The 27171-nt window shown below is 38.9% G+C and overlaps 1 protein-coding gene across 1 annotated transcript in view; it reads right to left on the reverse strand.

Annotated features, from left to right (window-relative positions):
- Positions 1-27171, reverse strand: part of doc2a (double C2-like domains, alpha) — a 64901-nt gene that overhangs the window by 27105 nt on the left and 10625 nt on the right. The window contains exons 3-7 of the mRNA XM_063904188.1: positions 23335-23414; positions 14333-14407; positions 12142-12251; positions 7281-7407; positions 5394-5453 (exon numbers count right to left, since the gene is read on the reverse strand). Of these exons, the coding sequence (XP_063760258.1) occupies positions 5394-5453; positions 7281-7407; positions 12142-12251; positions 14333-14407; positions 23335-23414 (452 nt within the window). The remainder of the gene's footprint in view (positions 1-5393; positions 5454-7280; positions 7408-12141; positions 12252-14332; positions 14408-23334; positions 23415-27171) is intronic.

Below are 27171 nucleotides of genomic sequence, written 5' to 3' on the forward strand. Positions count from 1 at the left end.
GGGGCAAAAAAGTATTTAGTCAGCCACCAATTGAGAGAGGCCTGTAATTTTTATCATAGGTATACCTCAACTATGAGAGACAAAATGAGAAAAAAAAATCCAGAAAATCACATTGTAGGATTTTTAAAGAATTTATTTTCAAATTATTGTGTAAAATAAGTATTTGGTCAATAACAAAAGTTCATCTCAATACTTTGTTATATACCCTTTGTTGGCAATGACAGAGCTCAAACGTTTCCTGTAAGTCTTCACAAGGTTTCCACACACTGTTGCTGGTATTTTGGCCCATTCCTCCATGCAGATCTCCTCTAAAGCAATGATGTTTTGGGGCTGTCGCTGGGCAACACGGACTTTCAACTCCCTCCAAAGATTTTCTATGGGGTTGAGATCTGGAGACTGGCTAGGCCACTCCAGGACCTTGAAATGCTTCTTACGAAGCCACTCCTTCGATCATTGTCATGCTGAAAGACCCAGCCACGCTTCATCTTCAGTGCCCTTGCTGATGGAAGGAGGTTTTCACTCAAAATCTCACGATACATGGCCCCATTCATTCTTTCCTTTACACGGACCAGTCGTCCTGGTCCCTTTGCAGAAAAACAGCCCCAAAGCATGATGTTTCCACCCCCATGCTTCACAGTAGGTATGGTGTTCTTTGGATGCAACTCTGCATTCTTTCTCCTCCAAACACGACGACTTGAGTTTTTACCAAAAAGTTCGATTTTGGTTTCATCTGACCATATGACATTCCCCCAATCCTCTTCTGGATCATCCAAATGCCCTCTAGCAAACTTCAGACGGGCCTGGACATGTACTGGCTTAAGCAGGGGGACACGTCTGGAACTGCAGGACTTAAGTCCCTGGCGGCGTAGTGTGTTACTGATGGTAGCCTCTGTTACTTTGGTCCCAGCTCTCTGCAGGTCATTCACTAGGTCCCCCCGTGTGGTTCTGGGATTTTTGCTCACCGTTCTTGTGATCATTTTGACCCCACGGGGTGAGATCTTGCGTGGAGCCCCAGATCGAGGGAGATTAGCAGTGGTCTTGTATGTCTTCCATTTTCTAATAATTGCTCCCACAGTTGATTTCTTCACACCAAGCTGCTTACCTATTGCAGATTCAGTTTTCCCAGCCTGGTGCAGGTCTACAATTGTGTCTCTGGTCTCCTTTGACAGCTCTTTGGTCTTGGCCATAGTGGAGTTTGGAGTATGACTGTTTGAGGTTGTGGACAGGTGTCTTTTATACTGATAACGAGTTCAAAAAGGTGCCATTAATACAGGTAACGAGTGGAGGACAGAGGAGCCTCTTAAAGAAGAAGTTACAGGTCTGTGAGAGCCAGAAATCTTGCTTGTTTGTAGGTGACCAAATACTTATTTTACCGAGGAATTTACCAATTAATTCATTAAAAATCCTACAATGTGATTTCCTGGATTTTTTTTCTCATTCTGTCTCTCATAGTTGAGGTATACCTATGATAAAAATTACAGGCCTCTCTCATCTTTTTAAATGGGAGAACTTGCACAATTGGTGGCTGACTAAATACTTTTTTGCTCCACTGTATATGTAGTTATATTCTTGACCCAAATAGTACACATAGAAAACATCACCTCTACAGTCTTCACAATCAGCAGTTGCGTCCCCCAGGGATGTGTGCTCAGCCCACTGCAGTTTTCACTAATAACTCATAAGTCCACCGCCTCTTCATATCATAAAGCTAATGTCCACTGAGGCACCAGTGGGACTCATCAGCAAAAGTGATGAGGCAGCTCACAGACGCGAACTGGAGCTCCTGTTGAACTAACAAAGTGTCTCTCACTGGCGATATAACAAAAGAGATGACAGCAAGCTGCCACCAAAACAATCCCACCTCATACACCTCATTAACGGATAATGGGTGGAGCAAGTCAGGGGCACTGGGTTCCTTTGGTCAAGTGCAGGTTAATCCACCCTCTGTGCTTCACTATACCCAGCGGTGAACAACATGCTTTACAGAGTTAGGCAAAATATGATGGAAACTGGCAAAAAGAAAAGATATTGCATTGCAATTTACCATATAATAGTTTATTTTTGGGGTACACAAGGTTATTCCAACAATGTCAATAAATAGCCTCATGACAATTTTTTTCTAAAAACTGTTCTTTCTTTAAGAAGCAACTAATTTAAGAAAGGCACAAGGGTCGATTACAATTAAAACATCTATTATATTCCCAGATTTATTCCTGAATCACATAACATTGAATCTGCTGCTGGGTGACATCGTGTCCCTGGATCAACACGGCCAGTCTCAGAATTTTTGCCTGTCATGGGGGTGTGCATCACATTACCAGGGAGAATTTAATTATTCCTATAATTAATAAATGACCTTCTCTGGTTATACTACAGCTGCAGAGAAGGCTAACAGCATGAATTCCTGGCTTTAAACTCAAATCAGGTTTAACAACAGGGATCGTGTCACGCTGTGTGAGACAACTCTAATGAATTCTTGGTTTGCAATTTGTGTCAGACTGCACATTAAGCTGTGAGGCATGTCAGGCTGTAATGAATGTCTCCTTGATCTTAGAGCAGAGAAATGAAAGCCGGCACAAATCAGCTCCTTTCATCATTGTATGATGACAGACGTCTGTGTGTGTGTACCTGAACTTAAATTATTGTGGCAACTTCGGATCAATCTACTTCCTGCTTGGTGTGTGTTGCTGAGAGATTGAGGGGGTACAGTGGCGTGCGATAAGTTGTTGGATCAGCATTTCGGGAGAAACTTTGAAAACCTGGTTAGCCTGGTTTGACTTTGGCTTTAGCATCTCTTACTATTTCGTTACTGCATGTAGAAAAGATAGTATATGTTTTTATGTGTGTGTTTATCCGCAGATACGGAACAGATGCCTGAAGTTAAGGTGGCTGACAGGTGCAAACTCGCTACAACAGCCTATTACGAGAAATGCGTTGCCAATTTGACAACATATGCACTGCATTTAGAAAACCATCCACTAACTCGACGAAACATGCACAGGGTTTACTAAAAGCGCTTTATGAGCAAAATGCAAAATTACACACAGCTGGAACCGGAGCCCTTGTGAAAGTTTGACGATTAAGAAGTTGGCCAACGGTCACTGCTGTTTGAAAGTAACCTTAAAAAGCTTATCTTAATAATGTATCAGATGATTCCGTCTGATATTGCTAGGTAAGCTAGGTTCGCAAACCTCAAACGTCAACAAGCACTCGGGGTCCCAGCTGGGTGCATGTGTTGGAGCGCTAGCCAATAGAAGCTCAAGTGTTTCGCAATGATGACAGTATGTTACAGAAGTAAACATAGGCGTCAAATGGAGGTGTTTCAGGCAGGAGGGGCGGAGTGTGTGGGAGAGAAACTCCCTCTGGAGGGAACACAGGGATTGTTTGGGGAAAGGGGAAACCCAAAAAGGCATAAAAGGGCCTTTTCTAAATGTTATTACCCCCCCCCCCCCCCATCTGTCATTTTTATCCACCATTGTATAAAATGCAAATATGTCAGACTGAGAAACTTCCTCTTGAGGGAACTTTGGGATTTGAGCTTTTACAGACCATTTACATGCACAAAAAAATCAGTGTTATGCGTCTAAACCTGAGAGGATCCAGAGAGTCAAATATTACCAACAATATTAACATTTTGTTTTCCCTTAAAACCAAAGCGTTCACAGCCAAAAACTTAGATTGCGTTTGCAAATATACAAACAGTCGGTGGTTAAAAATTCCAAGAAGGTGACGGCTACAAACCATGGTGTTGACAGTCAGAAGGTGACAGAATCCAGAGACCTTTAGAGTCAAACATCACCAAAAACTATAGAATATTATATTTCCTCTGACTCTCTTTCAGGAGTATGTGATAAGTTACCTGACTTACGGTGAGTGACAATATCGGACTGAAAAAATGAACATGTACAGGAACACAAAAAAACGCCCAGATAAAACCTGAATCCATTTAGCCTAATTAATTACGTCAATAAACATGTTGTTGCAACTACAAACTTATAATAAACTTACAAAATGAAGCAGCCAATTATACATTTATATTGATGTTATTAGTTACACCTGAGACTCTGCTGCTACACAAGGCAATTGTTTTCAATTAGACATGAATCTCATTCCTCAAAGACTACACATTTTAATAAATAATAGAAATGTAAATTAAAATGAGAAACTAATTAGATTAGAAGAATGATAATTAAATCACTCAAATAACTTCTCAGTGCAGCGTTTATTCCCAGGGCTGTAACCAGATGTAGAAGTACTCAGATGTTGTACTTAAAGTAGAAGTTCCAGAGTGTAGGAATACTCTGCTACAGTAAAAGTCCTGCATTCAAAATGTTCCTCCAGTGAAAGTAGAAAGTACTCTCATCTAAATGTACTTAAAGTGGCGACAGTAAAAGTAGTCATTGTTTGATTGGTCCATTTCAGAATAATATCTCTGATATGTTTTATAATTATTGATCATTAAAGTGTTCTCAGAGCTGGTAAAGGTGCAGCTAGTTTGAATGGCTTTGTATACTGCAGGGTAGCTGCTGGATTTACTCCAGATGAACTAAAGTCTGATTTAAGGGCTGATTATATTTTTAATACAGAAAAATAACTTGCGTTTCACTGTAAAGTTGGGATGTTTTCAAGCACTTTCAACAGCTAGTGCTCGGAAAAAGGCAAAGTGCTGTAAAGTGTTTTTTTCCAAACGACCGCATGGAATAGCATACGCTCTTTCCTAATTACGAACAGTAAAAAAATATGATGTATTACAGTAGTTTCTATTGCACATATAGGAGTTACAGCCATAAGCTCATCCTGGTAATGTTACACCAGAGGGAAGTGCCACTGCTCAGATCTGTAAAGAAGCCATGTTGTTACCCGTTGATCTCGGTAACTTATACCCTCTGTCTGGTGTTTCCATCTCGGGCTAATGCTTTTTTCATGCATTTATTTCAAGTAGATTAGAATACATGAATGCACTCTTCCAAGAACAATCCATCGATAAGCACTTAATTCAGAGCTCTGCACCCACTCTTAGGATTGATTTTAAACTTATTGCAATAGTTTACAAGGACCGGCCTAAGTGACTAATTTGGGTTGTTGTATTATGCTTTAAGGACTCTTAGATCATTTGCTGACATTGTTCAGAAACAAAAAATCACCCAAAGTAGAAAAACTGAAGCTGAGCTTTTTTTTTTTTTTACTTTGAACCAAAACTTGGAGTTCCCTTTCCAGGGTTATAAGATATGCGAGCTCTGTCAACATAAAAAAACACATAATTATTCAAGTGTTTTGCTGTTCTTAGTTATTCTGTTCTTTAAACCGTGAGATAGAACACCCTGCAGAAAAGTTGCTCCATTAAGGAACTTCATTTTTGTACTATTATTCCACATGTAAAAGAAAGATCTTACCTCTCTTAAGTAGCAGGATATTCCTCGAAGGGCTTCACCCATGGCGGTTGGAGAAGGGAGCTGGAAAGAAAGCAAATGAAAAGTGAGGCTTCCTCTTGTGTAGACCAATACCACAATGTGAAAAACTCAAAAGAAGTGGCTCTGATGACCAAAAAGAAGCAATTGTCTGTGGCACTGTCACCTACAATGAGTTGGGTCCTTTAACCATGTGGCATCCTTTGGGCCTAAAAAGTGAAGCCAATGCATAAGTGCCTTAGAGTCTTGCCAGCAGTGTGAACTCAATTCAGTTTTATGTTAGAAATGTATAGTACGGGTACTGTTTCGCCCATAGAGTGGCCATATCTGTACTCCCAGAGCGCTGATTTTGACTGCCATGAGTAGTGATTCGACCACTGGATTAATTATGTTTCAAATGAATAAGCAATATTTCCAATCCAAACTAAATTTTACCCAAATTTACCCAAAATGAATCAAAATTAGTCCACCGGGCGTACAAATATGGTCACTTTCTGGCTAAAATCAAACCCCCAAACCACTTCAAAACAGTTCAAATCTACCAAACCATTTCAAACTATTGTCCACATAGGATTTTATGCTAATTAACACAACCTATGCTATGCAAAACTTTGGTGTACATAATATTTCCGGGTTCACAATAGAGCTGGCAACTACACTTATTCTGTCTATTATCCAACAAAAAGAAGACAGACTACATGAAAGTCAATGAGAAAATGGCGCTCCTAACTTGATTTATTAGCTTAGTAAACAGTTACCTGATTAGTTCATGGTTTTCATGTCAGTTTAAAGTCCTCTTCAATAAATTATGTTTATTTAGTAAATAAAGATCCAGTTTAAAGTAAGATAGACCATGAAGCCTTATATGCTTTAGGTTAGGAGAGCTTCGGGAATGACAGGTTGTTACCATGGTGGTGTTGTGTTTAAGTTTTATTACCTTAACCTTTTCTGGTTCGTGTCATTACTTCATAACAGTTTTTTGTAACATTTTTGATGGACTACAAATGTCTTATAGCATTAGATTAGACTAAGTCCCAGCCCTTGTGTCACTTCTGGGTCCAAAAAACAAGAGGACACTGGACAAACACCATGAAAGCGACACATTAAACCAAGGTGGGGACAACCCAAAGCCCAAAAAGGCAACAGCGACCAACCAAATCGGAGATGGTGAAAAAAAGACAGATGGGACCAAAAAACAAAATAGGACGGCCAAAAACACAGATTGTGGTGACTTAACTAAAATGCCGAAAACCAAAAAAATAAAAACAGGCTTTAAAACCATAATCACCAAACCGTTGGGTGACCTATCAGTGACTAGATGATTGTTTTCTTCCAGTTGGATATACCCATAAGTTGCAACATCATTGATTTGTATGCATATTTATCTTTGTGTACAGGAGATGGCATGTATTTGTCTGATAGAGGGCAAACATATGTAAAGTCTAGCTGGTTTTAAATAATGATAATTTCAATTTTGAAGCCAGAGCTCTATAGATGTAAAGCAATATAAAATAATGTATTTGTGTTCAAAGAATCAAACTGCTGCATAAAACGAAACTGCGTGTAGATATCTATACATCTTTTTGCAGTCTTGGATGCAAACAAAGGCTTGTTTGTGTGTTTGAAAAACCTCTGAACTGAAATACATTTGCATTTAAAACCATTTTTTATCTTTCTGTTAAACCTTTCTCTACCGCTCAGTGAACCAATAACAAAGCTTTTTGAAAGCAATGTACTCTGGTCTGTTACAAAACTAATTCTGTCATTATTCACAGATTCCTGCACATATTTCTTTTCAGAAACCCCATTGGGGTTAGATCAGGCAAGGGTGTTTGTGTGTTGGTGTTAGTGAGTGTGTGACTGTGTGTTTACCGGAGGCGGGTGCTCCAGACAGGTGTGGAAATGTTTCGTCTGGTCGGGTTTCACACGTTTCAGAGGCACCCGGGACTCTCCGATCAACTCATTATGAGTCAACTTATCCTCGTCACACACTGTCAACCTGTGGAGGACAGGAAACAAGGAGACATGAAGGTTAAAACAAGGTGACGAGGAAATAAGCAGAAAAGATAGGAAACAAGGAGACAAGAGGGAGAAAACAAGGTGACGAGGAAATAAGCAGAAAAGATAGGAAACAAGGAGACAAGAGGGAGAAAACAAGGAAACAAGACACAAAACAAGAGAGGAAAAAAGCAGAGAAAAGAGGAACCGGCAGAGAGTGAAAAAGGATATGGGAGAGGAAACAAGAAGAATGGATGAAACATGGAGACAAGGTGACAGGTAAGGAAAACAAGCTCAAGAAACAGCAAATAAAACAAATGAGAAGTGATAATATTAAAGAGAGGAAACAATAGGGATTAAGAGGTGTTCCAATGACACAAGGAAACGAGGGAGGAAACAAGGAGAGAAAAAACCAGTAAAAGGTAGTGATGGAAGGACACAAAGCAGGAATTAAGGGAGCTGACAGGAGAGAGTTAAAGAAAATAATTGAAATAACATATAATATAAGATGAAAAACAGGAAACAGTAGGAAAGACAAGGAAATAAAGATGGAGAGTAAACAAGGACGAGGGCAGGAAACAAGAGAAAACAGGGATGAAAATAAGGAGAAGAAACAACATAGAAGAGGGGAAACAAGAGGAAAGGTGAGAGGTTACAGAAAAGAGGATATACAGTAAGGAGATGAAACAGGAAATAAGGGAGGAGAGAGGAAACACAAAAGCAACAGGAAACAAACAAAAAAGCTAAACGAAGAAGAGATAAAACAGGAAACAAGGAGAGAGGTAACAGAGAAAAAAAGAGAAGAAAGGAAACAGGTAACAACAGAGGAAACAGAAAATAAAACAAAAGGAAGAAGAGAAAAATTGGAAACAAGGAGACAGGAAACAAGGAGCGGAAACAGGAAATAAGAAGCGATGAAACAGAGCAGAGGTTGTACAGCAGTAAACCGCAGTGTTTGTGCTTCAGTGAAGCAGCTTCAGATCCAGACAGAGCGGACAGAAGCCTCTGCTTTAAACAGAACAATCAGACTTTAAATGAAGGAGGAAATGAGATATAAACAGGACACAAGAGATGAAACAGAAAATAAAACAAAAGGAAGAAGGGAAAAACAAGAAACAAGAAGTGAGGAAACAGGCTTTAAGGAGAGACGAAACAGGAAATAAGGAGAGAGGCAAACAGCAGCAAACAAAGTAAACCGCAGTGAACATGTTTGTGCTTCACAGTGAAGCAGCTTCAGAGCCGCAGAGCGAGCTGACAGCAGCTTTAAACAGAACAAACAGACTTGTGGTGGCAGACAATGTGGAAACAAACAAAGCAGAGAACAACAGAGAATACAAACATACTGTATGCTTTGAAACAGGAAATATATTCATACACCACAAGCGTGTGTGCGCAAATATATTTCTATTATTTATGAAGTTATTCAGAATGAGATTTGATGCCGTTTGAGGTAAACGTTTCCAAAGGTCAGCAGCTTTCTATTTTCTCATGATGGATAATTTATTTTACTTATTTATTTTCCCTTTGAATGTCAGGGGAATGTCCTGTCGGCAACATTTTCTTTAACATATTACAGATCCAATTTAAATTATTTTTCAATTTTAATATTTCATTGTATTTATATTGAACTGTCTGGAAACTTGGGGACTCCCCTTTTGGCTTTAAAGGATTAATACTTCAATTTTAAAATACACAAAAGTAAAAAATGATTGCAAAAGAAATCCGTATGAACACAAGAAAAGTAGATCAATTAATAATTTAATAAATTAATAATTAAGAGTCAAATAATTGCAGAAATAATGCAGGATTATCAATTTGGTTCATATTGTATAGATTAATTAGGGCCTACATACATTTTTATTATTAATTTGGCACATGTAATTGCATATTAATTAACTTATCAAGATATTTTTTATTTTTGGCAGGTTTGTCCTTTCAGACATTTTTGTTTGAGTTCAATTTGTGTAAAGCTACATTTAATCTGAAATTGAAATCTTCTACAATTATATATAAATTATAATCATACTCCAGCTGGTGTCCATAATTTGGAAGACAGGTTTCACTAAGATTTTAGTATAATTACATTTTAATCATATTTTAGTATGCATACACATTCAGGAATAAAAATCTGATACTGCGAAATTATGTTTTTAATTGTATTTTAGCATCTTTCATCTAGATATAAAAAAGACCATTGAAAAAGAATATACAAAGTGTTCTCTCTCTAAAACACACTCCTAAAGTGTGAAACACACACACACACTTCCAGGGCTCTTTGAGGTAAAACCACCAAATGTATTCTGCTGTTTTAAAGCATGGTGAATCTCAGAGGAGGGAGGTTGTCTGGGAGGCAGTGAAGCAGGAATGCTCTGTGCTACATTCACTGGCACATCACTAATTAACTTTGACAAATGTGTTCCTTAGGATATTTAATTGCTGCCATAAAGTGAGGAGGTGTTTGTATTTCCTCTTCATAAACTTGAAACACACATTAATATGCAGAACGCTGCAGGACTCATTATTTACTGTTGTGATCAACAAATGTTTGTTTAACCTGACGCTGCTGTTTCATTATCTGCATGTTAGCAGTGCTTATGACAGCAGGACTTTTAACTCTTGCATTAAACCCTGAAATTATCTAGTGTTTCTCAAATTGGGATAATTGTAGGGCTGGGCAATCTATGGGCATTCTATCAATATGAGCCTAGATATTGTCTTCTAGATATTGAAGCGTGTTATCCTGGTTTTAAAGTCTGCATTACAGTGAAGTGTTTTCATTTTCAAAATGTACCAGACTGTTCCAGCAGTTCTATTATAAAATACATAACTTCAAAGTAAATAACATGTGAGTGTTACAAGTTACTTGATGTACATGTTGGACATGGGGGGTGTTCAACTGCTTGATAACGCAAATATCTAATCAGTCAATCACATGGCAGCAACTCAATGCATGTAGGCATGTAGACATGGTCAAGACGACCTGGTGAAGGTCAAACAGAGTAGGAGAGAACAGTGCTTTAAGTGACTTTGAACGAGATATGGTTGTTGGTGCCAGACGGGCTGGTCTGAGTATTTCAGAAACTGCTGATCTACTGGGACCTTAACAACCATCTCTAGGGTTTACAGAGAATGGTCAGAAAAGAGAAAGTCTCCAGTGAGTGGCAGTTCTCTGGGTGAAAATGCCTTGCTGATGGCAAAGGTTAGAGGAGAAAGGTTGGACTAAAGATGATAGAAAGGCAATAGTAACTCAAATATCCACTCCTTACAACCAAGGTATGCAGAAGACCATCTCTGAGCACACAACATGTGAAACCTTGAAGCAGCAAGAGACCACAACGGGTGCCACTCCTGTCAGCTAGGAACAGGAAACTGAGGCCATTATTTGCACGGGCTCACCAAAATCAGACAATAGAAGATTGGAAAAAGATTGGTGGAGGTGTAATGGTGTGGGGGGTTTTCTTGGCATACTTTGGATACCTTAGTACCAATTGAGCATTGTTTATACGCCACAGCCTACCTGAGTATTGTTGCTGACCCTGTCCATCTCTTTATGACCACAGTGTCCCCATCTTCTCATGGCTACTTCCAGCAGGATAACGTGCCATGTCACTAAGCAAATAGAGCACCTTTTGGATGTGTTGGAATGAGAGATTGGCATCATGGATGTGCAGTCGACAAATCCGCAGCAACTGCGTGATGCTATCATGTCAATATGGACCAAAATCTCAGGGAATGTTTCCAGCAACTTGTTGAGTCTATGCCACGAATAATTAAGGCAGTTCTGAAGACCAACAGGGGTCCAACTCGGTGGTGTATCTAATAAAGTGGCCAGTAAGTGTATGTGCAAACTTCGTACATTTACGGAAGCCATCGTATATAATACATTTCTGTCAATTGATTTAAAAAATAGCGTTAATCTCAATATTATTCTGTGATTATTAATCACAATTTATATATAGGAGACCAGAAAATCAAACCACTATATTGATTTAAATGACACATTTCTCTGTTACTTTTGGGACAGTATCAGTACACAACTTAACATAAGGCTAGACATTTTAATGCAGAATTCTTACATATTTGGTTTTTTTCCATTAGGGTTGTTCACGCTGCCTCTGCCTAATGTTTAGTTAAGATAAAACGTCTGCTCCTGCTCGGTAATTAAAATCTTCCCGCTCTGTTATTCCACTTCTTTTGATTATGCACGGTGGCCCCCCCTCTGTGGCTTTAATAGTAATAAACATTCATTCATCATTACTGAGCTGCAGCATGTTGGAAATCCTCACCAGACTCCATTGGAAAAAATAGCAATTTCGTCAACGCCACCTCTGATTACGCTCCAATCAACTCTATCTGAAGGGCGGTTATTGTGTGTTTTAACATGCAAAGAACAAGAGCAGAAAACAGGGGAGAGATCATTCCCCCTTCACAGAGCCGTTTATTCTATTTCCTGCTCTGACAGGTACATTAATGGAAGATGACAACTGAGCTTCATATCTGAATGTCAAGATGTCCCAGAGCCTGATTAATCGCTGTAAGAGTAATCAGTCTGAAATGAGATCTGAACACACACACACACACACACACACACACACACACACACACACACACACACACACACACACACACACACACACACACACACACACACACACACACACACACACACACACACACACACACACACACACACACACACACACACACACACACACACACACACACACACACCTACCTGAGCGTCTTCCTGTGCATGTCTTCTTCTGTGATCCCAAAGTAAGTGAGCGTTTCATTCCACACCGGATTCAGAGAGTTACGGATCGTCCTCGTCTTCAGCTTATTGGCCTGAAGGACACATAGACAAATATTATGTATCATGCACCGGTTAATATTCCATAACCTGTCTACTTTCAGACTAGTGGAAATAAAACATACATTATTCACAATGAGATGTTTATTTCACAAAAATGATCTATTTGTGTCTATATTTCTCCTAAATTCAATAGAAGCAACCACGACATAATGCCACGTTTGCATATTTGAGCATTACATTCCAGAAAACTTGTATTAACAAAATAATTGTGTTAATTTCAGGGATGAATTTGTGGGGTTTCATCCATCCATCCATCCATCTTCTCCCGCTTTTCAGTCAGGGTCGCGGAGGTAACAGCTCCAGCAGAGAGCCCCAAACTTCTCTTTCCCTGGCCACATCAACCAGCTCTGACTGGGGGATTCCAAGGCGCTCCCAGGCCAGCGAAGAGATATAATCCCTCCACCTGGTCCTAGGTCTACCCCTCGGTCTCTTCCCAGCTGGACGTGCCTGGAACACCTCCCTAGGGAGGCGCCCAGGTGGCATCCTCACTAGGTGCCCGAACCACCTCAACTGGCTCCTTTCAACGTGAAGGAGCAGCGGTTCTACTCCGAGTCCCTCCCGGATGACTGAACTTCTCACCTTATCCCTAAGGGAGATGCCAGCCACCCTGCGGAGAAATCCCATTTCGGCCGCTTGTATCCGCGATCTCGTTCTTTCGGTCATGACCCATCCTTCATGACCATAGGTGAGGGTAGGAACGAAGATGGCCCGGTAGACAGAGAGCTTTGCCTTCTGGCTCAGCTCTCTTTTCGTCACAACGGTGCGGTAAAGCGACTGCAGTACCGCTCCCGCTGCTCCGATTCTCCGGCCCATCTCACGCTCCATTGTTCCCTCACTCGAGAACAAGACCCCGAGATACTTGAACTCCTTCACTTCTCTTTCTTCACTTTCATGTTGCTATCAATTTGTTAATTATTTTTAACCTATTCACCTGTATTGTGTGCAAAATGTATGGATTTGACAATATATTGAAAGAACATTTTCTGAACCAGAAATCTCCACTTCAGTAACACTGACATACACCGGTGTTATTGCTGTCTATTTTCTGGAGCTTTTTACAGAGGGCGGTATTCAAATATCATCCAGTGCCTGATTTAAAAGCAATTTCTTACTAATTACATGAAGAACATGTATTTTGCTATGGTTGTTTACCGTATTTCCTTTGTGTAAAAGCCTTAATTAGACCTTTAAAAGGGCCCTATTATGCTCATTGTTTGTTTCATTTTAGTATTTATGCCTGCAGCACCTCTTTTCACCCTCTGTCTGAAACCAGAGCCCAGTCTGCTCTGATTGGTGAGCTGACCGGATCGTTGTGATTGGTCAACCGCTTATAGATGTCTCACCCCTTAGCTTATCACGTGCAATGTGTTGGAGCGCTAGCCAATCGAAGCCAGAGTGTTCCATAGTGATGTCACTATGGAACAGAATGAAGCCAAAGAGTCAGATGGAGGCGTTTCAGGCAGGGGGGTCTGTGTGGGATAGAAACTCAACAAACACAGGGATTTTAGCCTTTGCAGACCATTTACAAGCACAGAAAACTACAGGAAAGGGAAACCCCATAGAAATATGTTATATTATATTAAACAGAGCAGCAGAGAAATCCTTTCAATCAATTTTCCAGTTGCTGTTATGCTCCACCAGGCAGCTGAGGGAGGAAGATTTAATTCCATGGCACTCTCAAAATGATCTTATCTAAAACTGGCAGTACTTGACTTCAGTAACAGTGAAGAAGGATGTAAAATATTCCAGTTCAATTACTCTACAGATTATAATAGAAAAACTTCACAACAATATGTGAATCAACTAAACAATCAATTAAATCATCAAAAGGTTGTTTTTCTCTTAGGCCCGAGGAAGACTGAACAGACACTAAAACATTACTTTTTAAAACACTTTTTTTTTAAATCTGTAACAAAAGAAAAACAAAGTTCAACTATGTTTCGAGGTAAATTAAGTTTAAGGTAACACAGGGTCGGGTAACTGAAATATAAACTTTCATTTAGCGTTTAAGTATTCCTTTAAATTCATGTTAATGTGTGTATCAGAGTCTCACCTTGCAGGCTCCGGGCAGCAGGTGCAGTTTGACGTACGGGTCGGCCAAACCGTTGAAATCCATCGGTTTCAGACCCTGGAAATAATAAATTGAAATTAAATGTATTATGAATGCTATGTTAGGTGAGCAGGTTCAAGGGTCCTCGTACCAGGGATGGAAAGGTACTCAGTCCTAATGCCTTAGTCTAAACATATTCCTGAGTTCAAAACGTTCCTTCAGTCAAAGTACAAGTTTTATCAGCAAAACATATTTAAAGGATCAAAAGAAACATATTCATTGTGTAGAATGTCTCTTTTACAAGTTCCGTTTAATATTACATAAGATCATAATATTCACTTTTTAATAACATCAAAAAAATATAACAGGGTTTTTACGCTAAAGGTTGTCAATGTGGAGCAATGGTTAGATATTTGTGTAATACTCAATAGATTAGATGTCATATTATTTACATTAAAAGTAACTTCAAGTTTGAAATACATGTATTGCAATAAAAAGTACAAAACATATATATCTCAGAATAAAGTGCATACCTTTGAGTTTTGGACTGACGAATCATGGCATTTTGGACATTTTTCTATATTTTCGGAACAATTGCTTAATAATTTATGCATAATTGTGTTCATCACAAATGTTGCAGCTGGTACAGTTAGAGCAAGCTTTAATTACTGCTGGGTATCAATAATAATACATCATCATTTCTTAGTTCAATATATACTGAATAAATTATTCAAATATTTAAAGTTATCAGATAAATGCAGTAAAAAGTAAAACATTCATTAATTCAATCTTACTCTCACTTCATTTGTGTCTATATTTGCAGTATCAGATAATGAATATAGCAATGAAAAGGTAACATGATAATTAATCACATTACTACACATCCTGTGTTTCCTGACCTTCCCCCCCAGCTCACAGATCTTCTCTGATATGACTGAGTGTTAATAAGTGCGCAAATAATTCAGATTAAAGAATAAAGCAGCAGCAGGACAGAGGATTTTAACTTATGACCGCAGGATCAAACATCAGCGGGACTGAGATCATCGTGAGAAATTACTCCAAAATGTATCTCAACAGCTTTGACATTTGCAGCGGTGGCAGAGAGACAGATTTCTTTTTCTGTCGATATTTTTTTAATGAGGTTGAACCGCAGGTAGAGACTGTGACCTACAGATGTGTGTGTATTAATCAAGTCACATACACCCCTATAATATAATGCACGCTTTAATCCTGGGGGGGAATTAGCACCTATTGTAAAAATACAAATGTTGCTATATAATATATTCAAAAAGTACTTAAGTTAAGAATAAAGTTTTGTGCAGAGTAATATTATTTTGATATTTAAGTACATTTATTTGGAGTGTTATTACTGGTGCTTTAACATGTAAGGAGCACTTTAATGTTATAGCCGACGGAGGTAGAACACATTTATATTACCTCCTAAGTTTAATTTGAGTTATTTTATTTATATACCACCTTTCATTCATGACAGGCCTTTACTTATTTATATAGAAAAATGGTAAATATCCATAAAATGAAAAAACTAAACAGGGATATAATACCAGTTGAATGTCAAATCACACACGGTCTCAAATATTATCAAAAATTGATAATGGTAAAAGTAGGGGAAAAAAACTGAAAAAAAAGGAAAATAAAACTCACTGAATAATAATAATAATTAAAGCTGCAAGCAGCAATGAGCGGGTCTGAGACGCTGGCAGGATGTTGTCACAACGTCGACATGTGTCGCGCAGGTGTTTTCCAGAGTCACTCGTTAGAAAAGGCGGGAAGTTTCAGGCCGATCGGACGACATTCATGGGAGTTACAGCATTAACACAAACATGATCTGTCGCCATGGCAACGGCATATGATGACATCCCATAATACTCCTAGATGTGTTCAGGGCTGCATCAATATCAAACATGTTACGTTTTAGGTCATTTGGAGCATGTCAACTAGAGTTAAGAGAAAAACGTTTTGCCATGGCAACGGCATACGATGACATCCAATAATTAACATAGAGCTGGTCAGCGTGTGGCCAGTAACCATTATCTGCAGTCTGGTGCGATTTGTTTTTTTTTCCATTGACTTATGATGACAACGTGTTTTATGGCGAGCATTGACTTTCCATGGCAACGGCATATGGTAACATCCCATAATTAACATAGAGCTGTTCAGGGCCGGACCAGTCACCATTATCTACAGTCTCGTGCCATTAACACGATTTTCCATTGACTTATAATGACAACGTGTTTTATGGCGAGCATTGCGTTTCCATGGCAACGGCATACGATGACACCCCATAATTAACACAGAGCTGTTCAGGGGCGGACCATTAACCATTATCTGAGGTCTGGTGGCGTTCGGACGATTTTCCATTGACTTACAATGACAACGTGTTTTATGGCGAGCATTGCATTTCCATGGCAACGGCCGACCGTGAGATCGCAGATTCTGCTTAGAGCTGTTGAGGCATGGACCAGTGACACACAGGCGAAGATTGGAGGTCGATCCGATCGTGTCCATTGGAGTGGACATCATGTTTTATGAATAATAAGAATAATAATCGGACCAATTTCAATACTGTTGCACCCGCGGGCGACCCTACTGTCATGATTTCGGACCCCTTCACTGGGCTTTTGCCCCTCGTTTTCCCTGTTTTGTATGGTTTTGCGCGCGACTAAATCGATCATACAAATATCAATCATGCGAGTTGGGGCGGGCTGTGCCCACGTGACCCGTTACCCGCGGGCTACCCTACTGTCATGATTTCGGACCCCTTCACTGATCTTTTGCCCCTCTTTTTCCCTGTTTTGTGCGGCCTTTGGTGGCACCAATTTCAATAGGGTCTTCTACGGCCTCTGGTCTCAGACCCTAACAATAACAATAATAATAATAAGGAGCCTATATGATAATAATTCTGCTGTGGTTTGAACATTTCTTAAAAGGACATTCTTCTGGTATGTGAGGATTAAAGTGTGTGTCTCAAGTGTGTTTTCAGCTTCATTTATTAATGAGTGTCCTCTCACCTTTTCTTTTTAGTTCATCGGCTGCTCAGATGCTAAATGTTACATGCTAAATGTCAGCTATATGTCTTAATTAACATGATAATCGTAGGCATCAAATGTAAGCTGATTAGTACCAAAGTATCTTAATCACATGCATCCATCCTTTTGGTGTTGGGAAGAGGATATCAACCTGCACTGCAGGGATTTACTTAAGGCTGCCATTACGTCAAAAATAAGTTCAAACTATACACAACTGAGGGGGCTTAGTGTGTCTCACAGAGATGTCCTTAAAGGGCCACCATACAAAGTTACTCTTTTTTTTTTTTACATAAATTTGACTGTGCCATGAACAGTTACTACACTAAACACTACATTTTACAAGATTACATTGGAACACATCACTTTTACTCACTTTTTACCTAATAGAGCTTGAACTCATGATGTTACACAATGCAATCTTGATTTATGTTAGCTGTTAGCTTCGTTATGCTAAAAGCGAATGGTAGCAAGCTGTTGATTTAAAGATTGATTTGTTGTTAACAGTGTAGCATTATCACCATAATGGGCCTCCTTGGGCCGCGGTCATCTGTACCCTTTTCCCCCTCCTGACAGAGGGTCTTACAATGGCAGAGAGAAAAAGAAAACTTCAGTGTTCAGCATAGCGAGTTGCAGAGGAATTTAAACAGCCAGATAGAAACAATATTTAAGATTTAATGCCCAGTCAGAAGTGCTTCAGTTGGCACAAACTCTCTAAAGAACATATCGCTGAGCTTTGTGAATTACACTGTTTTTGCAGTGAGGCTCATTTGGTTAGAAGGGGATCATTTGCCTTAATGTCTGCATATGACCTTGTTTACATTAGTGTAAATATTACGGGAGCAGCAAAACACCATTTGGCAGCGCAGGTAGGTCTGCATGTCACACTGGTGCTTTGACAATTGCACTTTTCTTGGTGCAGGTTACCGGCTGCAAAATTATTTATATACTGCAATTATTTTGTTTCTATCCCTCCTATAGTTTTGTTAATTAGCATCACAGCCTCACAGAGGTGCTAATGTGGCATCACACTTTAAAAAATATATATAATAAAACACATTCCTCACCCTCTTCCGCAAAAAACAGCAGCTCTTTGTGTAGCAATAAAACAAGATAGATGCACGTTTCTATATGCAGTTTGAAGGGTAACAATCAATTCAGCCATTTTGGAGATGTTAATGTCTAAAGTCAGAAAAAACTGCAAGTTTGAGGAGTATTGGGGAGTTTCACATCAGTAGGCTGCTTTTATGTGCACAGACTCAAAGGATGCAGGAGAATTTAGTACATTTTGAGAATGAATTCTTTATGAATCTGAACCCCAGCCCCATGCTCTGCACAATCCCGGTACGCTGTTAGCTACAGGTGAATAATTTTGAAGTACTGAATCAGGGAAAATTATGGCAGAGAACATAAAACAACGTTGGCCGACAGGGGAAAACCTGCTACAGCAGCCCCAGACACTTCCATTAGGAGAAAAACGTGCCACAAATCATATGTGCAAGAACTCAAAACTCCTTGGTTATAGGGACGCTTAAAACTGATGCACATATCTGGACCGGAACGATTGTGGTCTTTCAAGGATTATACATTTGGCAAACTGTCACTCACTGGAAACGTACCTAAAATGTGAGAGCATGATCTGCTTTTATTGCAGATCTGCTGTAAGCTAGCTAGCTAACGTTGCTAACCTAGTCATTTCAAATATAATGACAAAACACTTACAATTATACAACTTTATAATACCTGAACAACAAACGCTCCAGTCCCAGCAGTGTGCATCAGATTTTAGTGTCCCCGTTTCTGCTTTTAGTAGGCTACACACTGTGCTTTTCCTTCAAGCTGATGATTGTTTTCTAAATGCTGGGTATGTGTTGTGACATTGGTGAAGATCTTTCTTCATTTGCATGTGTTTTGGCACATTTGTGTTTAAGTATTTGCATTGTTTTTTAAACTACAGTACGTTTGGAAATATCAGTGTCAAGAAAGCCTACACATATTAAGAAGATTAAGTTCAGTATACTGTATGATGGAGATATTTCAACAAATTGACCCAGGAAAAAAACTAGGAAATCCTCTGAAAACCCTCCTCATTATGTCATAATATGAGTATATTGAGCTGAAAAAAGGATAAGCTTTCATTTTTAAACTGTTCAACATCTCTCCTCGCAGCAGGCAGTGGAGCTCCCCCCCCCCCCCCCCTTTGGGTCTGAAACTATGTTTTTCCATCGATAATACGGAGAGAGGTCATTACCATGTAAGTAGCTCCTCAAATAAAGAAATCACAGGAGGAGACAAAGGAGGCAAAGCTCGGGGACAGCGGGCGCTCAGATTATCTCCCGTTCTCCAAGATAATGAGCTTCACTTCTGTAATGTGGCTCTAATGCACTCCATATGTGATAAACTGCAGAAAAAACATCAGAGTCTCATTGTATTTGTGTCAGTAACACTGCAGATAACATTCCGTTTTTCCCTTTCATTAACCATGAACAATTTGCACATATTGTACTCTCCCTCACTCCATTTAGATTTGAAGTTAAAAGAAAAATTGGAACTACTTTGCACACTTGTATGTTTATGTGGTCTATAGATGTATTCTTACTTTTTCTTTACATTTTATATTGAGGAATATTCTAAAGCATCTTTCTACTGTTTTCCCATTTAGCCATCAATAAATTACATCTAATCAAATGTAAAAGACACCAAAGCAGAATTTCTATCTTGCACATGTTTCATAATCACCACGTAGAGCCTCAAACAAACACACTACAAACAAACTACAGATGGCGTGTGCTCTGTTCACTTCCCCTGCAGGAGATCATTAAATACACAGGGACACACGTCATGTGATTAAAACATTCACATGGGATCGCGCAGATAAATCCTTTAACCTCCAACACACAGTTCCCTTTTACCTCCCCTCACACACACTGACAGACAGTCCTACACACTACATTAAAACTGAAAATAACATTGATTATCTTGTTACAATGGCACCTGTCACATAAAGGGATCTATATAGAGCAAGAAAACAGCCAGTTCTTTAAGTTCATGTGTCGAAAGCAGGAAAAGGATATGAGATAAATGTCACATACGACTCTCGGTCAGGACCCCTTGTGTGACTTTATGATACACTGTGTTGCTCTACATGTCAAACCAGCGGGGGGACTGAGGCGGTCTGAGGGGTGGGAAAAATAATGACACCAGCTGCATGAGAGGATGGGTCGTTAGCTCCCAGAAGGTTTAATAGCATGTAAACTTGCAGTATATATGGCAGGGCATTGTGTTTTCCCAGTCAAGAAAAAGGGCAACCTAAAGGGTCCGTTTCCTCTACTGGAATGGAACCATATATAATTGTTTTCACTGGAATGGCACTATATCCATTTTTATCTTCTGGAATGGCACTTTATCCCAATTTTGACGCTGAATTTGACAATTGTTTTGCCATGCCCAAGTTGTGTAAAAGAATTATACATTGACAGTTAATCACCATAGTAACAGAGCTTGACAAAGACTATTTGTCTCTAATGTACCTTAAGGTATAAAAAATTAATCGTTCATTAAAATAAATAATTTAAGCATCATTCAAATCCGTTATCGCCTCTGTTATTAGGTGACAACTTAATGGCATCTGTTTTCCTTTATCCCCCTTCCACCTAGTGAAGTTTGAAGGATATTCTAGTGTCAAATATTTATAAAGTCCTTATCTCAGAGCCAAAGCAGAGTAATTGATAATGAGATGCTGTTTTTTCCGCCAAAAAAGTACCCTGTTAGACTGTTCACAATAATAATAATAATAATAATAATAATAATAATAATAATAATAATAATACAGCTGTAAATCAGGTGACAGTCATGACTCGACTGAATGAATGAATGATGTGGCAGGTGGAGAGCTTTCCTGCAGGTGGGATAAAAAAACAGCAGAGCTTCAGAGCAGGTGTCCATTTTATAGTACAGATATCACCACGGAGCATATACACACACACACACACTGAAGAATTGTCCGTAAGCTGCAGATTTATGGTGGTGCCGCCTGTTGTCTCCTTACAGTCCTCAGTTATATTGTTTCTGACACTTAAATCCGGGCTGTGGTGCAGTTCTCTCTGAATTATGACTCTTCTGCCAGTGTTATTACCTTGTTTTGGTGGAAAGGCTTTTTTTTGAAGACACAAAACCAAATAAAATGGATTGGTTTCAGGTGAGGGGCCTGATTAAAGACCTGGCTCAAAGACAGGTTTAAGGGTTGGGTATGGTGTTAAAAAAACATCACGTGGTGAAAAGAAAATCCCCAAACAATGAAAAGATCTTGGTTTGGTATTTTGGTAAATGATTTTGCTAATACATTTTAAGTCCAGAGAGGCTTAATGTGGACTCTTTGAAGACATTATGGGCGGGATAAATATGTTGGTTAACAAGCTTTTTCGTTCATGACTAATACGGGATGGAGGGGATACATCATTAAAAACTTCGGATTATCTTTCATTCCACTCAAATAAAATTGCAAATACTCATCAAAACAGGTTGGTTTTGTAAAATCGAAAACCGGATGATCATAATGATTTGAAAAAAGGAATATTAAAATGTCAGTTAAACAAATACCTGGACCTGAGAATATGTACTGGTTCGTATTGACGGTTTTCTCATGAATGCTTATGTAAGGAGCCATGCTACCAAGCAATCGTAGATAATACAAAAAAGCAAACAGCAAAAGATATGTCTATTATGTTACAACTAAAGAAGAAATCCTTAATTTGTGGACACGCAAATTAATAATTGATTCTGTATGTGTATTAAATTTGGATCTGCTTTATAAAAATGAGGTAGTTAGACTGATCAGATCAAGGCTGTTGAAGCCATGGCCATTATATAAGATACCACACCACTTTAAAAAATACCCACAAATATCCACTCAGTCCTGAAATGTAATGTTAACTGCATGTGTTAGCACTGTATAAGATATCATTTGCACCTGCTCTACAAAGAACCCTTTTCCACCAAGGTGGTTCTTGGACTGGTTTGGATCCAATCCCCAAATGCAGACCAGTTTTCAGTATTTAGCTGCAATGGAAATGGCTCGTGCTCCAAACAATTGGTCCAACTTCGGCCCTAACTACTTACTTCTGGATATAACCAGGAACAGAGAGCTGTGGAAAAATGTAGGTCAGACGCCAGGAAAAAATAAACCTCAGCAATAACAGTTCATGGTACGTAGGTATATTGCTTAGAGTAGGAAGTTGTTATAGAAGCAGTAGCACCAAGATCGCAAAGTCACTAGAATGCGACCAAACACACACGTATTTATACAAATTTAACCAGGCATACATGTAACATTTAATTTTGACCACTGTTCACTATTAGCCATTTTGGTTTTTCACTATAGTCTAATATGACAACTTGTTAAGAGAAACAAGTTGTCATATTAGACGGATAGACTATAGTGAAAAATACACGTTAAAAAAAGGCAAAAAATAGCTTATGATACACTGATAGCAGGAAGTACAAAGCACATGATTCAAAGTAATGGTGGGGAATTATTAATATGCCACTATATAGACATGTATTGTTCAGACTTGCAGGAAATGCATTAAAAAGGCCCGATATTCTCAGACAGGGACTCCAGACCACCTGCAATAAATCTGTCTGTAACACTTTCAAATCAGACGTAGAGTCCTCGTTGACCATTGAGACTAAGGATGTGTAGTCTTACCTTGGTCTGTGCATGTACATTTATTTCAAAGCACTTTTCAAATGCTGTGACCATCTGATCATTTTCACTTTTGTGTTTGATTGTTATCCATACAGTCACATTGTTTTGTTCACAATTGCAGAAAATGCAATGAAAAATGTCAAATGGAGGAACTCCAGACCACCTGGAAAACAAGTTCTACAAACCACTTCACATTTCAAACCAACATCCTTTCTTACAAAACCAGATTAGCACTCATCTCTTCAGAGTCTTACCTTGGCGCGCAGCAGCGTGCAGTGCAGCTCACTGGACAACTGCTCGTATCTCAGCTGAAACTCAAGAGTTCCCAGTGCGGCTGAGGAGGAAAAAACACAGGAAAGACACAACTCATCAAAAGACAAAAACATTGCATCAGAAAAAAAAAGGAGAAAAATCAATCAGAATAAAATCAAATCATATGAGAGAACAGAGAAATATTTTAGAAGATGGAAATCCAATTTAATGGAGCAGCTGCTGTCACATGGGTCTGAACACAACACATCACGTCACCCCGGAAAATCCTCTTAGGAGAGACACATTCGTCAGGGCGTCTTACATACATGCATAAAAACTGCGTGTTAAAATACATGTTCATACATCAAACTCAACCTGGCGTTCTTCCAGTGGCGTTATATAAGAGCGCACACACAGGATGTGATCCACAGGGATTAAAACATTTATTTTAGGCATCAGCTCTCATAAAACCAACAAACCTCTGCTTACACAACACATTATATTCTTATGCTAAACTATAATCTTCTTTACACTGCTGTGTGTTTGTCAACCTGGAGGCTGGCCCGCTTCCTGTTCAGCATCCTAAACAGAGGCATCTGAAGCGACTGTTTCACTTCAGGTTGGAGAGTCCATCAAGTGACTACAAAGAAACGCAAGGAAAACCAGGAAAATGTCCTTTATGTTAAAATGTTTTTTTCTTCTATATGAAAGTATTCTCGACAAGAAAACAGTGTGGACGAAATATGTGATAAATGAAAGCATGATAATAAACAAGCCTTTTCTGTAAAGACCTAAAGGGATGCACAATGACTACAGAGACACAAGCCGCTGAAGTCAACACGTCGATGTATCCTTGGGCCAGAAATGTAACCCCAGGTAACCCCAAGTGTAAAATAATTTGAGGAGTCACTAATTACTGGATAAAGCACGATATAAAACGCAATCAAGAATAACTACAAACACAAAAAAGGTACAAGACGCCAATGACATGCAAAACAACTACAAAAAGAAAAGAAAAAGACATAAAACGACCAAAATGACACACGAAGAGAGGTGCAAAACATGTAGCAAGAGAGGCAAGACGACCAGAATCAGAAATGACTACATCAGGACCGCTATGAAATACAATGCTACAGAGTGACTGAGACAAAAGACGTCTGTAGTCATTGTCTCCATCTGAGAAGAAACGATGCATTTAATTACAGAAGTGAGTTACCCTTTTTAAGTTTTTGCTGCATATTATACTGTTTGGGTTCTTTGTGGACGTTTCCATGATAATACACATTGTTGTAAAAATAGGATGACATACAAATAAATTATCACAAAAAACACAGAGGCAAGATTCGAAGCGACTACAAAGAAATGCCCATCAATAACGCATACCAAAAACAGACAAACAAAATACCACAAAGACAAAAACAACTACAAAGTGACAACAATCAGAGGCCAAATTTACAGTAATGAGCAGCAAACAAAACACCAACAAAAAGACCAGACAAGAGACAAAACACTACTAATAAGAGCTGCAGCAGCATCAGGGGGATACTGACTGAAAACACTCACTAATTGCATAACTAAATGCATTTACTTAAAGGGCACCTATTATGCAAAGTGTACTTTTTGATGTCTTTTCTACATAAATATGTGTCCCCGGTGTGTAAGGAGACTCACAAACTGTCATAAAATACAACTCCTCTCTTTTCCTCCTTATCTCTAAAACGGGGGTACAAACAAGCTGATCCAGATTTGCTGCAGACTTGATGTCATATTGGAAATGTGGGCTGGCTGTACATTGAACTCCGAGCAAACGTCACGCCCACCTCCCAACCCAAGCTGAATCCCTTCTGCAGGAGGGACTTAAAGTAAAGTTGTTTTATATATATATATATATATATATATATGGCGAGAGAAAAACGTTTGACTTCCATACTGTTTCAGAAATAATGCTTGATGTGGTTTGGAACATATGACGTTTAATAATGTCAGCGTTAAGCTGACTTTCTGCCGGAAAAAAAACTCTCTTCACAGAAAGCTCTGCATGACGCTCGAAGGGGGCGTGGCCAGCAGCAGCTCAGTTCCATTTAAAGCAACAGTCACAGAATCAGCACTTCAGGAACAGGGCTGAAATAGAGGGGTTTTAGGCATGGCTACAATGGGTGATCTGTTTGGTATTTTGAGCAAAACACTTCAGAGACATGTTTCTTATAGATATGGCCCTACAATGTATTGTTCAAAAATAGCATAATACGGGACTTTTAATCCTTAATTACCATTGATTTGTTTATTTAATTGCCATTCCTCTATATGAATCGTTATAACTCTAGGAAATTACACTTCAAAATCACTTGTCGATGCTGCTGCCAGATCAGACTGTGTTTGTTGCATTAAAGATAAAGTGGGACGCTGGATTTATACAGCATGCATATTTTCTGACCCTGCTGTTTTTCTTAATTGTCATTTTGAGATTGTGTATATGCTTGTATTAGTGTGTTTTATTGTTTTCTTTTACATCTTACCAAAGGCAAAACAATTAACAATCACAAAAACTAGATGTAAAAATATCCTCACCTTTCACTGCAGACAGCATTCACCTACTACTAGACCTAACTGTGATCATGCGAATTCTAGTACTTTGCAGATAAGATTGCATTTCAGACGTCTGATTTGAATCCAACATGCAGCAATAAGAGATAAACCTGCTTCCCTCTGCTGACTCCACTGCAGTCCTCTACACAAAATGGGCTGTGAGTGCACTTTCCACTGAATGCTTATGTTCCTAATTCCTCCCACCTACACTAACAGCCTGGAGCTGCTGTAAAAACATCCTGCACCAACAAACGCAGAGCTGCACCATACAGAGGACGGGAGTGATCAGATTTGAGTCTGCAGAGGAACTCTCTAAAGGGATCATATCTGCACCAAGGACTCAAACTAATAAACAAAAAAATATTTTTTTTGCATTGTATTTGATTTGATCAACGATTTCGAGTTATATGACTGACTGTCAAATTCTGATGGAAATTATTATCATAAAACACACAAGCTGCAAAACGAAGGCAAAAAGAAACAAAGAGACAGAATGATGCAAAACAGCAGCAAGGGTGTGACCACATAGAGAAACAAAACCCCAAAGTAGACACAAAATGACCACAGAGACTCACAATGACTCTGAAGTGACACCAACAAATTACAAAGAGACACCGAAAGACTATTAAAAGATGCAAAACTTCCTGAAAGAGACGGAAAACAACCGCAAAGAGGCACAAAATCATAACAGAGACTCAAAACAAACCACACAAAGACAAAAAAAACTACCACAAACTGATGCAAAGAAATCACAGAAAAACAAAAGACAACCACAAAGATCATAAACAACCACAAAAAACATTTACAGAGACGCAAAACAACCACAATAGAAGCAAACCAATGAGACAGAGTATCACAAAAGACACGGAAAGTAACTACAAAAAGATGCTACATAACTATAAAGAGACAAAAACAACCACAAAGACTCGCAAAAAACCACACATTGACATAAAACAACCACAAAGAGAAGTAAAATAACAACAGAGAGACAGAAAACAACCAGTCCACTCATTTGGGAGCCTTTATCGGACACTGTAAAAATATTACCAAGTATATTTGTCTTCAACTTGATAGAAGACATAATAACTTGAGAAGTAACAATGCAGTGAGATAGAGAGTCTTGTTTTTAAACAATGCATCCTATATTTTCTTTACGTCAACTAACGTTTTTCGATTTGAGGTTTTTTTAAGATGGATCATCCTGTTTCAAACTGTAAATATAACATTTACTGATTCTGGTCAATTATAGGTCA

The sequence above is a fragment of the Eleginops maclovinus genome, chromosome 16, assembly GCF_036324505.1.
Source record: "Eleginops maclovinus isolate JMC-PN-2008 ecotype Puerto Natales chromosome 16, JC_Emac_rtc_rv5, whole genome shotgun sequence".
NCBI lineage: Eukaryota > Metazoa > Chordata > Actinopteri > Perciformes > Eleginopidae > Eleginops > Eleginops maclovinus.